This window comes from Mandrillus leucophaeus, unplaced genomic scaffold, assembly GCF_000951045.1.
Source record: "Mandrillus leucophaeus isolate KB7577 unplaced genomic scaffold, Mleu.le_1.0 Scaffold105, whole genome shotgun sequence".
In the NCBI taxonomy this organism is placed as follows: Eukaryota; Metazoa; Chordata; class Mammalia; order Primates; family Cercopithecidae; genus Mandrillus; species Mandrillus leucophaeus.
In genome coordinates, this window is record NW_012098654.1 from 3,690,480 (window position 1) to 3,705,747 (window position 15,268).

At 49.8% G+C, this 15,268-nt stretch overlaps 1 protein-coding gene across 3 annotated transcripts in view; it reads right to left on the minus strand.

Annotated features, from left to right (window-relative positions):
* Window positions 1-1,936: 1,936 nt before the first annotated feature.
* ENO1 (enolase 1, (alpha)) overlaps window positions 1,937-15,268 on the minus strand; it is a 16,194-nt gene continuing 2,862 nt past the window's right edge. For 2 of the 3 annotated variants that reach the window (XM_011981528.1, XM_011981546.1), the window contains 10 exons: window positions 13,042-13,137; window positions 11,596-11,654; window positions 9,178-9,247; window positions 8,041-8,174; window positions 7,209-7,431; window positions 6,229-6,426; window positions 4,900-5,101; window positions 4,238-4,346; window positions 3,891-3,949; window positions 1,937-2,369 (listed from right to left, as the gene is read on the minus strand). In XM_011981528.1, coding sequence (XP_011836918.1) covers window positions 2,300-2,369; window positions 3,891-3,949; window positions 4,238-4,346; window positions 4,900-5,101; window positions 6,229-6,426; window positions 7,209-7,431; window positions 8,041-8,174; window positions 9,178-9,247; window positions 11,596-11,654; window positions 13,042-13,137 — 1,220 coding nt within the window. In that variant the 3' untranslated portion in view covers window positions 1,937-2,299. The remainder of the gene's footprint in view (window positions 2,370-3,890; window positions 3,950-4,237; window positions 4,347-4,899; window positions 5,102-6,228; window positions 6,427-7,208; window positions 7,432-8,040; window positions 8,175-9,177; window positions 9,248-11,595; window positions 11,655-13,041; window positions 13,138-15,268) is intronic. The other variant, XM_011981537.1, reaches the window with a different exon arrangement.

Sequence of the window (15,268 nt, forward strand, 5' to 3'; positions counted from 1 at the left end):
GAGGTGGTCTTCAAAGCTGAGGTTTCAAGAGAGAAATTTCACCTGTGAAATGGTAGCTTCACCCAAGCCCCTGGAGTTCCAGCCCGCTGCTGGCCATCATCCCTTCCCAACCGGCAGCCCTGTGAATTTCAGACATGCTTACCCAGGCTCCACAATCACAGAAGCCAGTTATTATTTTTGAGAAAGGCTCTCACTCTGTCACCCAGACTGGAGTGCAGTGGTGCGATTTTGGCTCACGGCAGCCTTGACCTCCTGGGCTCAAGCAATCCTCTGGCCTCAGCCTTCTGAGTAGCTGGGACCCCGCCGACATGCCCAGCTAACTTTTCTCTTTTTTGAAGAGTCAGGGTCTTGCTATGTTGCACATGGCCAGTCTTGAACTCCTGAGCTCAAGTGATCCTCCTGCCTCAGCCTCCCCAAGTGTTGGGATTACAGGCATGAACCACTCACTGCACCAGGCCACCAATTCTTAATATCCGTACCTCTCCTTACTGGTTCTGCTTCTCAGGTTAAATCCTGAGATAAACAATAAACAAGAATGTCCACAAGAGGGCTCCCCAGATCCCTGACTGTGCATTGAAACGCGCAAATTAAGATACTTAAGGAGAAAAATCAAGTAATAGAATGAGACCTCTTCAAGGTGCAGATGGCAACCAGTTTCTCATCTCTTTTAATTTTTTTGAGATGGAGTCTCACACTGTTGCCCAGGGTGAAGTGCAGTGGCGTGACCTTGGCTCACTGCAACCTCCATGTCCTGAGTTCAAGCGATTCTCATGCATCAGCCTCCTGAGTAGCTAGAATTACAGGCACATGCCACCGCACCCGGCTAATTTTTTACTTTCTTTTGAAACGGAGTCTTGTTCTGTCACCCAGGCTGGAGTGCAGTGGCGCAATCTCGGCTCACGGCAACTGCCGCCTCCTGGGTTCAAGTGATTCTCCTGCCTCAGCCTCCTGAGTAAATGGGACTACAGGCGTCTGCCACCATGCCTGGCTAATTTTTATATTTTTAGTAGAGACAGGGTTTCACCATATTGGCCAGGCTGGTCTCGAACTCCTGACCTTGTGATCCAGCAGCCTCAGCCTCCCAAAGTGCTGGGATTACAGGCGCGAGCCACTGCACCCAGCCTCATTTTTGTATTTTTAGTACAGGTGGGGTTTTGCCATATTGGCCAGGCTGGTCTTGAACTTCTGACCTCAGGAGATCCGTCTGCCCTGGCCTCCCAAAGTGCTGGGATTATTGGCATGAGCCACCCACCACACCTGGCTTTATCTCTCACTTTTAAATAAACGTATTCTTCCCACCATGTTCAGCATTACCCTAGAACAGTACTTTCTCCAACATGCAAGTTTTCCATCTGCATAATCCAATGCAGCGGCACCAGCTACAAATGACAGCTTCGGAGCACCTGAAACCCGAAGCTCGAGAAACTGAGGAGTGGGATTCACTCATTCAAATCGGGTCCTGGGGTCTTCTCGATGCCCTTCTACCTTCCTGCCCAGAGTTCCCTTTTAATCCTTCTTTCACCTGCTTTCCCCAGGAAGAGACCCTATGCCAGCTCTTCCCAGGATGGTCACCTTTACCCTGGAGTCTTTCTGGTCTGAACAATGTGGCTGTGTAACCTAGTAGCTACCATCCTTAAGATAATCTACAAATAGGCCTGCATTTGAAGTTTCTTCCAAACAAGGTGTCTCGCTCTGCCTCCCAGCTTAGACTCCCTGTTGTGACCCCACTACCCTAGAGGGACCGCGTATGTCTCTTTTCTTGCCTTTGCTTCTAGTTCCCTTCCCAAGGACCCAGGAAAATGTCCTCAATGGATCCTCATCCCTTGCTGTTACGACACCAAACCTTAGTTCTCAAAGGCCAACACCCTTTCGCCAGGCGCCCTGAACATGAAGGACAGACCCAGATTGTTCCAAACACACACAGGCACACGGAGTATTCTCATGGGTCACTGAGGCTTTTTATTTTAAGCACAAAACCACCGGGCATCTTGCCTGTGGCCACCCCGGAGATGACACGAGGCTCACATGACTCCAGACACTTGGTGGAAAGTAAGGCGAGAAAAACAGTGATTTGGGCCAATTACACGACGGCAAAGCTAGAGCTGCCAAACAGGGCTCCGGGGAGCTTGGTTCTGTGGAAGTTCTAAGGAAGCGGCACGGACTCCACGGCGGCGGGTGAGGGGCGCTAACTAGCAGGGACCCCTGCAAGCGTTGGTCGGGGCCTCGAGCTGCCCGAGCTGACACAAGGGGAGGGGTCTATTTAGCCAACAGGTGACCGAAGGGCTTGCCCGCCCCTAGCTTACTTGGCCAGGGGGTTTCTGAAGTTCCTGCCAGCAAACTTAGCCTTGCTGCCCAGCTCCTCTTCAATTCTTGGGAAGGAGAAAGATAAAAAGATGGGGAGGAAAAAAGAAAAGTCAGACCTCAAGTTGTAAGTTTTCCCATCCTAGATGTGGTCAGACACAGCCCCACTCCTGGGAAGTTGAGAACACAGAATTTGTCCACCTTCTTCAAACCCTCTAAACTTGTGCTTCTCTGAGAAGCCAGATTTGGGAGGCCAAGGTGGGAGGATCACCTGTGGTCAGCCTGACCAATATGGTGAAACCCTGTCTCTACTAACATTCAAAAAAGATTAGGCAGGCATGGTGGTGGGCACCTGTAATCCCAGCTACTTCGGAGGCTCAGACAGGAGAACTGCTTGAACCTGGGAGGCAGAGGTTGCAGTGAGCCAAGATTGCACTACTGCACTCCAGCCTGGGCGACACAGTGAGATCCGCCTCAAAAAAATAAAAATAAATAAAATTCCGCAGCAAAAAAAGAATGGAAGTCTGAAGCTATGACTGCCCCACTGCACTCCAGCCTGAGTGACATGGCAAGACTCTGTCTCAAACAAACAACATAACAAAAAAGCCCTGTGTCTACTGTTCACCTGCTTCTTTGTGTGTGTATGAAAATTCCCAGGATACAGTTTTAATGAAGGGGTAATAGGGGTGAACTTAGGAAATGGGTGTTCTGTTTCCCTACAAGTCCAGAAAATAACTAAAAAGGGGGTTCGTATCCCAGTGGTGCCTGAGTCAGTGGGGGAGTGGTATATTATTGGCCGGGTACAGTGGCTCACGCCTGTAATCCCAGCACTTTGGGAGGCTGAAGTGGGCGGATCACCCAAGGTCAGGAGTTCGGGACCAGCCTGGCCAACATGGTGAAGCCCCATCTCTACTAAAAATACAAAAATTAGCCGGGTGTGGTGGTACGCCTGTAATTGCAGCTACTCGGGAGGCTGAGGTGGGAGAATTGCTTGAACCTGGGAAGCGGAGGCTTCAGTGGGCCGAGGTCGCGCCATTGCACTCCAGACTAGGAAAGAGAGCGAGACCTCATCTCAAAAACACAAAAACAAAAACAAAAAGTGGGTGGCAGGGGGACAGGGGGAGAGGGGGACAAGTCTCCTGGTGTTCAGGGGCTTCTCAAGGACACAGACAGGAAAGGGAGACCAGAACAGCCCCACAGCACTGAGAAGTGAAAACCCAGCCATGTGCCCTTTGACTTTTTCCTCCTCTCTCCAAGCCCTGCCTCCATATCCACAAACGGGTTAAATGTGCTGAAACAGATCATGAAGGGGCTCTCTGAAAGCTCTAAGAAAGTCATGGATCAGCTGTCAAAGGGGGTCCCAATCTCTCTTACGGGAAGAGGGCAGCACTGTGCGGAGCAGGTTTCTGCTTCTGATGGCACTGCAGGGGGTGGGGTCTAGGCCTGCTCAGGGCCTGGCTGTCTGCACTGTGCGCCTGCCCCTGTACCTGTTCCCAGAGCCAGGAGCTCCTGGGGGAGGGCAGTGCCTACACTGAGTGCAGCCCCAGCGGGTGAACCACAGGCCCCTTGTTCTCCAGAGCCCTCCTTACCTGAGGAGCTGGTTGTACTTGGCCAAGCGCTCAGATCGGCAAGGGGCACCAGTCTTGATCTAGGAGAAAAGAAAAGCCATTTGCTTATAGTGGACAGGCTCTGCAGGCATTTCTGGCAGGGAGAGGGTGTGATGTCAGAGAGAATTTCTAGAGGATCTGAGCCTAGGAAAGGAGGGGCTACAACACACAAGCAGGGCCCTCATGCCCCCATTCTGTTCAGGCTCAGAAACCAGGGCAGCAACTCAGCGGACATGAGTAAAACAGGGACAGACATGGAGCTTCACTGGTTTTGAGTCTTCCAGGAAGTTGAGGTCAGAGAGAAGAGAGGAGGAGACGCTCATTCTTACCTGCCCAGTGCACAGCCCCACAACCAGGTCAGCAATGAAGGTATCTTCAGTCTCCCCAGAACGATGAGACACCATGACGCCCCAACCATTGGCCTGGGCCAACTTGCACCTAGAAGCCAAGAGACAACCCGGATGGCATGACCCCATTTTCTGGTGCCACAAACCCCAATGCCATTACCCCTCGGTGCCAGCAGGAAAGCAGTGGAGGGGCTGTTAATGGCTAAGGCTCTCCATGCCTGGGCTCTGTCAAGAGCACAGAGGACAACCCTCACCCTCCTCTGAACTCTTCCACCCCCAGGACCTTCTTAGCCCTCTTCATAGTTGAAACACTGGGTTCAGCCTCCCTTGATGGGAGAAAGACTAGTGTTCTCTGACTGAGCTCTTCACAGAATACATCTGCTTGCTATGTTGCCCAGGCTGGTCTTGAGCTCCTGAGCTCAAGTGATCCTCCTGCCTTGGCCTCCCAAAAACACTGGGATTACAGGTCCAACATTTTGGGCCTGTAATTTAAAAGGGTCCCGAGTTCAAACACAAAACCTGTTAAAATTCCAAGGTGTCCTACATTCTGGCCAGCAGGATTCCCCATCGACAGAACAAAAGGGCCCTTTTCTGATTCACAAGCCGTAGCTGCGGGAAAGCTGCTTGCCTGGGAAGACACTTACGCCTGAAGGGACTCGGTCACGGAGCCAATCTGGTTGACTTTGAGCAGGAGGCAGTTGCAGGACTTCTCGTTCACGGCCTTGGCAATCCTCTTTGGGTTGGTCACTGTGAGATCATCCCCAACTACCTGGATTCCTGCACTGGCCGTGAACTTCTGCCAAGCTCCCCAGTCATCCTGGTCAAAGGGATCTTCGATAGACACCACTAAGGAAAGGAGGGACGCGCCTCATCAGTGTGATCCTCCCAGTGTGCTCCTCTGCAACGCCCAGCCTTGCTTCCCCCTAGACTTGCTGCTCGCCTGGCCTCACACTGCCCAAGATTATAGGACAGGGATGGCTCCCCAACTGATCCTTGAAACAATGTGCCCCACCAACCTACTCCTGCAGCAGGGGACAAGTCACCCACAATCCTGGGTCAATAGATCTAAAACAAAAAATCTCACTCTGTCACCCAGGCTTGAGTGCAGAGGTGCAATCATAGCTAACTGCAGCTGCGAAATCCCGGGATCAAATGATTCTCCCACCTCAGCCTCCTGAGTCGCTGGGACTACAGGGGTTTCCCACCCACTCAGCTACTTATTTTAATTTTTTTGCAGAAATGGAGTCTTGCTATGTTCCCTAGGCTGATCTCAAACTCCTGGGGTTCAAGTGATGCCATTTTAGTCTCTCCAAGCGCTGGGATTCCAGGCGTAAGCCACTATATGCCCAGTCTCAAAAAAACTTTTTAAGACCTATATAAGAAGAGAACACTTATTTGTCTAGGGTGGTTTGAGTTTAGTGCCACTGAAAATCAGAATGGAGCCACAGACTCAGAAGTGAGAAGACCTGAGTTTGGGTCTTGGCTCAAACTTGACTAAGTTGTTTAGGGTAGTGGTTAAATGCACAGACTCTGCAGTCAGATTTCCTGGTCTGAATTCTTGCCCCACTATTTGCTGTGTGCTCTCGGGCAGATTATTCAACCAGCCCATCGGTTTCCTCTCCTGTAGAAGTCACAGTCCCTATCCTGTGTACACACAGAGCCTAAAATGAATATTCCCAGCTCACAGGAAGCATAATACATCTCAGTAACAAGTGGCTATCCTAATTCTGAAGGCTTGGTTCCCTCGCCTGTCTAATGGAGCACAGACCGCTGCTGACACCCAAGCTCCTTAGCTACACAAGAACCTCTGTGAAGCCCTGTGTATGTACAACTGGGGGGAAGCCCCCTGATGAATCCCCCACGGGAGCCAGAGGTTCAGACACACCCTCCCCATCCCCAGCCAGCCAGATGCTCCAGCTGCCATGCTGCAGGTCAGTGGCAGGAAAGGAAGATGGCACTCCGGGAACACTCACCTGGGTAGTCCTTGATGAAGGACTTGTACAGGTCAGCCAGCTGATCAGGTGAGATGTACCTGCTGGGGTCATCGGGAGACTTGAAGTCCAGGTCATACTTCCCAGACCTGAAGAACTCGGAGGCTGCTACGTCCATGCCAATGACCACCTTATCAGTGTAGCCAGCTTTCCCAATGGCAGTCTTCAGCAGCTCCAGGCCTGCGAAGAGATGGTGGCAACAGGTTTGGAAAACAGGTAGGTTCCCTTCAACAGCTGTTACACACGGACTGTAACACAAAGGTCAAGAGGTGTTCAGGCCCCAACCAGCAGTTTCAACAACGTCAGTTACTTTTTTTCTGCTTTGGGGCAAGAAACCATGGGCCAGAGCTCCTGGTGTAGACTAAATGGGAAATTCAGCACAGCTTCCAAGAAAGCAGCCTTTCTCCTGACAAATGCTCCCAAATTTAGTGCCCAGGAACAGCTGTCCTGGCCAAGATACAGTTACAGTAACCAGCTGAGATCAGCTCTCCCAAGGCACAGGCCTTAAATAGAGCTGAAGCGGGATCCAAGAGAAAGCCCAGTGGAGGCAGCCCTGGGTGGCAGGATCCTCCTGCCAGGCTGTGCCGTTGAGAGTTCAGGCTCAGGGTCTGCCGTCCATGGCTAAGCTGTCCTGCCAGCAGGACAGATGGACAGACACCTGGCTCCCCAAGCTATTAGGTATTGCTTGAGCCCAGGAGGCAGAAGTTGCAGTGAGCCGAAATTGCGCCACTGCACTCCAGCCCAGGCGACAGAGACTCCGTCTCAAAGAAAGAAAAAAATAAGTAAAATCAAATGAAGCTCCCCTTTCCCTCCTTAAAACCCTGTTTGAAGGGTCTTGATCTTTACAAACTACAGGTGGAATGAAAACCTTTTCCACAGAGGCAGGTGTGGACAACCCCTGCACAGAGGGAGTTGGTGCTGCAGGGCTGGGTGGGTAGGTGGGGATTCCCCAGAGCCTTTACCTTCTTTATTCTCCAGGATGTTGGGAGCAAACCCGCCTTCATCCCCCACATTGGTGGCATCTTTCCCGTATTTCTCCTTGATGACATTCTTCAGGTTGTGGTAAACCTCCGCTCCAATGCGCATGGCTTCCCTGAAGTTTGCTGCACCGACTGGGAGGATCATGAACTCCTGCATGGCCAGCTTGTTGCCGGCATGAGAACCGCCATTGATGACATTGAAAGCCTGGGGAGAGAACAGAGAAGCATGGCACCGGGCCCAGAGAGCCCCAAAGGGCAGCAGGCCCCTCTGGTCCTACCATCCCCATCTAGCTCACAGATGAACCCAAGACTTGCTCCTTGAGGAGCATCAGTGGGGTCAGGGTGGCCATGAAATGCTCACCAGGTCTCTGACTCATGTTTTTAGAGACAGGATCTGACTATACTGGTCTTGCCCAGGCTGGTCTCAAACTCTTGGGCTCAAGTGATCCTCCTGCCTCAGCCTCTTGATTAGCCGGGACTACAGGTGTGCACTACTGCAACCAGTTCATACCAGGTCTATTTTGATAACTGCAAATTCATGATCATCAGGAGAAACGCTAGTGACTATGTCAGCTAATGCTCACAGCCTAGCAAGGAAAGTACTGCTGTCATTTCCTACCCGAGCCTCCACTGCAAATGAAGGACCTGGGGCACAGGCAAGTTGAATTACCTGCTCAAGGTCACACTTAACAAGGGGCAGAGCTGTGCTGGGAGTCACATGTCTTAAGAGATCAAGGCATAGGAGGTCTTGGGTCCCCAAGAGCAAGCTGAAACCCCCAACTCCTTGCTTGGGAAGTTCCAATAAACCACTCACCGGGACTGGCAGGATGACTTCAGAGTTGCCAGCCAAGTCAGCGATGTGGCGGTACAGGGGGACCCCCTTCTCAACAGCACCAGCTTTGCAGACGGCGAGGGACACCCCCAGAATGGCGTTCGCACCAAACTTAGCTAGAACAGAAGAGAACCGAGTGGAATGAAGTCATTTCTGACTCACCAGCTTTTCTCCTGCCATCTCCTCCCCCATCACACTGTTACTAGAAATGCAAATAGTATTCCCTGTGGACTCACCACTGCTTTTCCCCTCTAAGACAGAGCCCAGCTCTGGCCAACTATAGGAATTGCTGAATTCATTATAAGGAGCAAAGCTGTTCCGAGTAACCGAACTGACAGGCTATTATCACCTGGTTTTGCTCCTGATACTTGAAAGTGTGATTTCTTTTTTTTTTTGTTTGAGATGGAGTCTTGCTCTGTTGCCCAGGCTGGAGTGCAGTTGCGCGATCTCGTCTCCCCCATTCATGCCATTCTCCTGCCTCAGCCTCCCGAGTAGCTGGGACTACAGGCGCCCGCCACAAGGCCACAAGGCCTGTATAATTTGTTGTATTTTTTTTTTTTTTTTTTTGAGACAGAGTGCCTTTTTTGCCCAGGCTGGGTGTAGTGGCTGGATCTCAGCTCACTGCAAGCTCTGTCTCCCAGGTTTACGCCATTCTCTTGCCTCAGCCTCCTGAGTAGCCAGGACTATAGGCGCCCGCCACCTCACCCGGCTAGTTTTTTTGTATTTTTTAGTAGAGTTGGGGTTTCACCATGTTAGCCAGGATGGTCTCAATCTCCTGACCTCGTGATCCGCCCATCTCGGCCTCCCAAAGTGCTGGGATTACAGGCTTGAGCCACCGTGCCCAGCCTGCTGTATTTTTAGTGGAGATGGGGTTTCACATGTTAGCCAGGATGGTCTCGATCTCCTGCCCGCCTCGGCCTCCCAAAGTGCTGGGATTACAGGCGTGAGCCACCGCGCCTGGCCAAAAGTGATTTCTTAAGAGTGACGCAAAGAAATGGGAGGAGACGACAGGCTCATTTAGCTTGTCACTAAGATCACGGACCTCTTCCTGAAAGTTGTTAAAGTCTTTAGGAGACTTCATGATCTTCCCCAGTAAAGATGCCTCCTCGGACCACTCACATTTATTTTCTGTTCCGTCCATCTCGATCATCAGTTTGTCAATCTTCTCTTGTTCTGTGACGTTCAGTTTCTAAGAGGGAGAGGAGAGAATGAGGGGTTGGTGTCACTCTTATCTGCACAGCCTTTGCTCCCCTACCATGGAATCTGACTTTGGAACTATGTAAAATAAAAATCAATTCTGTGATGTTTGTTTTATAAGCAAAAAAAGTAGAGGACAAAAATCAATGGTGAGACAAAAAACTGCCTTCTGCTTACTTTGATGGTGTTTCATTCACCCAACAATGAAACAGAGATGGACGCTCTCAGACACAATGCTTGTGTCACAAAGTGACTTTACACCCAAGAGAATTGTCAGGTATGTGCTATGTAAACCACCACTACGAAGGAACATGGCTTTCATGGGCAATAAATAAGCAAAGCTCATTGTTCACTCAAGCAGGCTGAGCCCTTGAAAGGTGGGCTCTGCTGCTCACTCTTGGCTAACCTCAAAGATTGCAAATCTCCATCCTCTGATGGGAGCCATGATTTCTGCAGGTAGTCTGACATCACTTAGCAAAGTGTCTAATAATGGATCAAAATAAGTAACAAAACTGATGTACTAAGAACTGGCTCAAAGTAATCCAATAAAAACCAGCATTACTTTTTAATTTTTTTTTTTGAACTTTTTGAGACAGAGTCTCGCTCTGTTGCCTAGGCAGGAATGCAGTGTCACGATCTCAGCTCACTGCAACCTCCACCTTCTGGGCTCAAATGATCCTGCAACCTCAGCTGGGACTATAGGCATGCGCCACCATGCCTGGCTAAGTTTTGTACCTTTTTTTTTTTTTTTTAGAGATGGGCTTCGCCATGTTGCCCAGGCTGGTCTTAAACTTCTGGCCTCAAGGAATCTGCCCATCTAAAGTGTTGGGATTACCGGCGTAAGCCACTGCATCCAACCAAAAATCAGCATTCCATTTTAAACTTACTAATATATTAACAAGGCATTATTTTTATCTATAATATTCTTGGTATAAAAAAATATGCAAAGAAAATCAGCTTTGATCCCATCATGCTGTGCTAGCAACTTGGTGTCTTTTGCAGCTTTGTCAAGGCATCACTGGAACAGGCAGGCAGTTACCCAGGCACAGCCTCAGAGGCCAGTTCTCACCAACAGTTTGGTATGGTATGTTTCTCCCAGGGGGAAGAAAATGCCGGGGGATGTCCTGCTCATCGTGTGAGTCACACTATGTAGGGATATGAAGGGACAGAGAACAAGGTATATGTGGAGGTTTCCAGGAGACTGGCAGAGGGTGTTGCAGGCAAAACAGTAACGAGAAATTTTGTCTGGGGGCCGGTCAGGCAGGGAGTAATTACAGAGTGCCACAAAACCCAGGCTTAAACCAATAAGTGGGGGACAGAGACAACAAAGGAGCTCCTCCTTTTCCCTGTACAGAATGAATTCATGGAGGAGAGGGACTAGATTCAAGAACAGATGGAGGCTGTGGCTGGGCTTGGACTGGGCCTAGAAAGTTTTGTTATTTTTATTTTTTGAGACAGAGTCTCACTCTGTTGCCCAAGCTGCAGTGCAGTGGCACAATCTCTGCTCACTGCAACCTCCGCCTCCCAGCTTCAAGTGTTTCTCATATCTCAGCCTCCCAAGTAGCTGGGACTACAGGGGTGCGCCACCACGATGGGCTAATTTTTGTACTTATAGTAGAGATGGGGTTTCACCATGTTGGCTAGACTGGTCTCCAACTCCTGACCTCAAGTAATCCACACACCTCGGCTTCCCAAAGTGCTTGGATTACAGGTGTGAGTCACTGTACCTCGCCCAGAGCAGTTTTAGACAGGGCTTTTCAAACCAGTCCCATCTGATGAGTGCCACAGGAATTACGGAGGGACGGGCTGAAGGGAGGGTAACTGATAATAAAAACCTGCTGAGTCAGGTGGGTTGCTAGGTCCCCAGCCCTACTTCACCTCCAGCAGCTCTACTTTTATGTTTGACATATTGAGGTTTCCAGGATGATTTTACTTAACAGGAAGGAACTCCACTGCTAAAGTCAGTAGAATTATAGTAAATAATTCCAACGTCCATGAGAAATTAGTCACCATGGACACTACCACAAACACCGCTGAGAAAGCACTCTTAAAATCTGGATCTTAATTTCCCCAAAGGTCCAGAGAGTTGCAGAGGCGAAAAACCTCAGGGCTCTAAGTGTCTCACTCTTCTGATGCAATTCCATCTGCTCCCAGAAGTGGACTGTGAGGCAGCAGGCAGGTTAGACTTATGTCATGCACGGATTGTTCTCATGCATGACAGGGAATCCAATCGGCTTCTGTAGCTCTCAGAATAAGCTCTTCCATAAACAGGAAAGCCTCTGGGATTGGGAGACGCTCTGGTGGCATTAGACACATTAGTCATCAGGAGGCAGGTCCTACCTTGCTAACCAGGGCAGGCGCAATAGTTTTATTGATGTGCTCAACAGCCTTTGAGACACCTAGAAGGAACAATCAAATCAAATTACTTGACATTAATTTTAAAACCAGGCTTGAGCAGCATTGCTAGAGAGAGCCACTGTTAAGGCTGACCCGGAAGCCCACCAAGGGACCTTCCATGGGACCTCTTACCCCTCTCCCCTTCCCCCCAGAATCGGAGGGCTTTCCGGCCTAGTCTGAGTGCTCCTACCTAGGACCCCAGAGTGTTAGAGCCACACAAACAGCAGCTGGCTCAGAGCGACCTGACCGGTTAGTTTGCAAGACCATGCACTGGAAACACCAGCCGCAGACTAAAGGCTGTCCAATCAGTTACCTGAGTGCACAGGGCTGGTGCCAGGAACTCATTAATATACTTAACAGGTCTGGAGACGCCTGCCCAGCAGAGGAGGATGAAGAAGGAAAAATGAGAGAGACTCAGAAGAGAACCAGTGATTAAAGACTGCGAGTGAGAGACAGCAAGGGAACAGGAAAGCAGGAGAGCATTTAGAGGGTCATGAGTTCAATCTTCCACATCTTCCACAAATGCTGACTTATTGAGCACTCATTACCATCAAGGCACAGCACCATCCTGCTCTGGGTAAGTCCCCACACAGGCCATTAAACAACAGTGACATGGTAACATGTTGGTGTGTGGACACTGCTTCTTATAGCATTAAAGCAGGACTGAACACCCAGCACCACCACTGCGACACCAGCCCAGTGTTTCGCAACCTGATTTCATCATTGTCCCTCCCCTGCAGCCTGTCTGGAGTTTTCCGGGTCCCCCACGGAGAATGTGTGATCTAGCCCTGTGTGCTTTTCTGTAATTTGGCCACATGTTCTATCTCTAGAAAGGTCAATGTTGCACACACACTAAGTCAATTTGAATACAGCCAGAGACTGGCTCTGCCACAGAGAGGGCTCCTGTGAGTCAGTCAACAGGAAAATCAGACTAAATGACACATCTGCAGCTCACCATTAAGGGTAAGCCATTGGCTAGACCTTCCCTGGATACTTTCTTGCCCTTGACGAGGCTGATGATCTGGAGGGCACACAGAAACCCCCTGGGAGATGGGGAAACTTTTCTTTAGTTAACAGGCCCTGTTCTCATCCTTGGGTTCCTGTCCTAATCATGAAGGAGTATTTCACAGACTGGGGACAAACTGCAATAGAAACAAGCATTGAAACTCTCGACCCAGAGCATGCAGGCTCAGGAACCCTGTAATCCACACACCAACTTTCCTGTCCACGTGGTGGTGCACTGCTTCCATCAACACCATGGGTTACGGGAGGTTTACCTGCCATAAACCTGCAAATGCAAGCCCCACCCAGAGAGAAGGACAGGACTGGGCAAGGCCAGGAGTGGGGCTGGAGGCAGGGAGGCCATGGGCTGTGGGTTCTAAGGCTTACCCTTCCCCATATAGCGAGTCTTATCATTGTCCCGGAGCTCTAGGGCCTCATAGATACCAGTTGAAGCACCACTGGGCACAGCAGCTCTGAAGAGACCTGGATGAGAAGAAAAAAAGACATAGTAGCAATTCAGAAATCCAGTTCCAGCACAATCCTAAGTCCCCTCCCGCCCACAAATGCGTTTGTCATCAGGGAGCTGTTTCTTCCTCCTACCAACTGAGTGAATTAAACACTCTGGTCTGTTCTTCGTGCCTCTCACATATTTATGATCCTGTACTGCAGACTTTACTGCAAAGATGACTGATTCCTCTAGCAGAAAGAAAGTGCTCTATAGCAGAGCCTACATGCCAGCTGGGGGTCTTGTTAAAATGTAGATTCCGACCCAGGAAAATATGTGTACCTCACAAGCTCGCGTTGGTGCCCTGTGGATTACCCCAGCAGCACTGCCCAAGAGAAATCCAACGCAAGCCACACAGGGAACTGAAGATGTTCTGGTATTTTTTTTTTTTTTTTGAGAGTCTCGCTGTATCCCCCAGGCTGGAGTGCATGGGGTGATCTCGGCTTACTGCAACCTCCATCTCCTGGGTTCAAGCAATTCTTCATCAGCCTCCCCAGTAGCTGGGATTATAGGAGCATGCTACCACGCCCAGCTAATTTTTGTATTTTCAGTAGAGACAGTGTTTCACCATGTTGGCCAGGCTGGTCTTGAACTCCTGACCTCAAGTATCTGCCCATCTCAGTCTCCCAAAATGCTGGGTTTACAGGCGTGAGCATCACACCCAGGCAAGGTACTATATTGATGTCAAGCATAAAATCAGGGGAATGTAACTGGTTCAGGAGGAGTATCTAGCTCATTTGCTTCAGTTTGGACAATGCTAAATCCTATTTTGGGAGTTCTATGCCCAACTGGCAACTGGCAAACAGGATGGATGTGGGGGGAAGGAATAAAGATAATAAAATGTACAGTTTAATAAATTTAAGAAAGTCCCCTTCATTTCAATTTCAAAATATCCACCTTCCAACAATCTTTTAGCGTCTGGGGTTTTTTGTTGCTTTAAAGTTCATTAATTTCTAAGCAGAAAGTTCCACCCATTCACTAAGCAAATCAATCTTATTGGATGAAGGGAATTCTCAGCATCCTGTGAGCGCCCTCAGGATTCCCCATAAAGCGAGTGTCCTGGAGAAAACCCACTGTGCTTGAGAGCCCACACAGCAAGCAGCCAAAGGCAGAACACAGGCATTCTTCTGCCCAATGAAGTCGGGCCTCAAGGATCCTTTCTTCCTGAGGGGTAGGGGAGGTGCAAGGGGAAGGGAAGGGCTGGGGTTCCACTGCCAGGCCTGTGACTCACAGACGATGACTCAGCTCCGACTGGCAGTTCTCTGGGAGTTTAGCACCACTGAGTGATTCTGCCTGAAGCTCCTTTGCCAACCTCACCCACTCTGTCCATTGCACCATGTGCTGAAAGTAACACAGGGCTACAGAGGCACTGGATTTTCTTCTTAAAAGAAGGAGTTTCACCATTCTGTTATTTTTGCATAAGAAAACTCCTCCTATGGGGACTGACAGCCAAGCAAAAATGAGAGCCTCTGCACTATTCCAGAGCCCACAGGTAAAAACTGTCCTTGATCCTTGCTAAAGAGTGATTTCTAGACACAGAGATAAGGGTGCTACATTCACGTCTACTGGCCCTCCCCTCATCTCTTTCCCTCATGGTATCACCTTACTTCATGAGGGAAAAGTATGGTATCACCTTACTTCAGTGAGCTATCACCTCAACTAACTTAGGAGTCAACTTATGTGGTTTTAAGCCAAGAAGCTGGCAGGGTCAGACGTGGTGGCTCACGCCTATAACCCCAGCACTTTGGGAGGCCGAGGCAGGCGGATCACCTGGGGTCAGGAGTTCGAGACCAGCCTGACCACTATGGTGAAACCCGTCTCTACCAAAAATGCAAAAATTGCCGGGTGTGGTGGTGCACGCCTGTAGTCCCAGCTACTTGGGAGGCTGAGACAGAAGAATTTCTTGAACCCGGGAGGCGGAGGTTGCAGTGAGCTGAAATCATGCCACCACACTCTAGCCTGGGTGACAGAGCAAGACATCTCAAAAAACAAACAAAAAGCCAGGAAGCAGCAAGACACTGGCTCCATGCCTGAAAAATCCCCCAACCCTCACAGTCAGGAATCACAACCTACTAGCATGTACAGATACAAAAAAAGCTTTTTTTTATA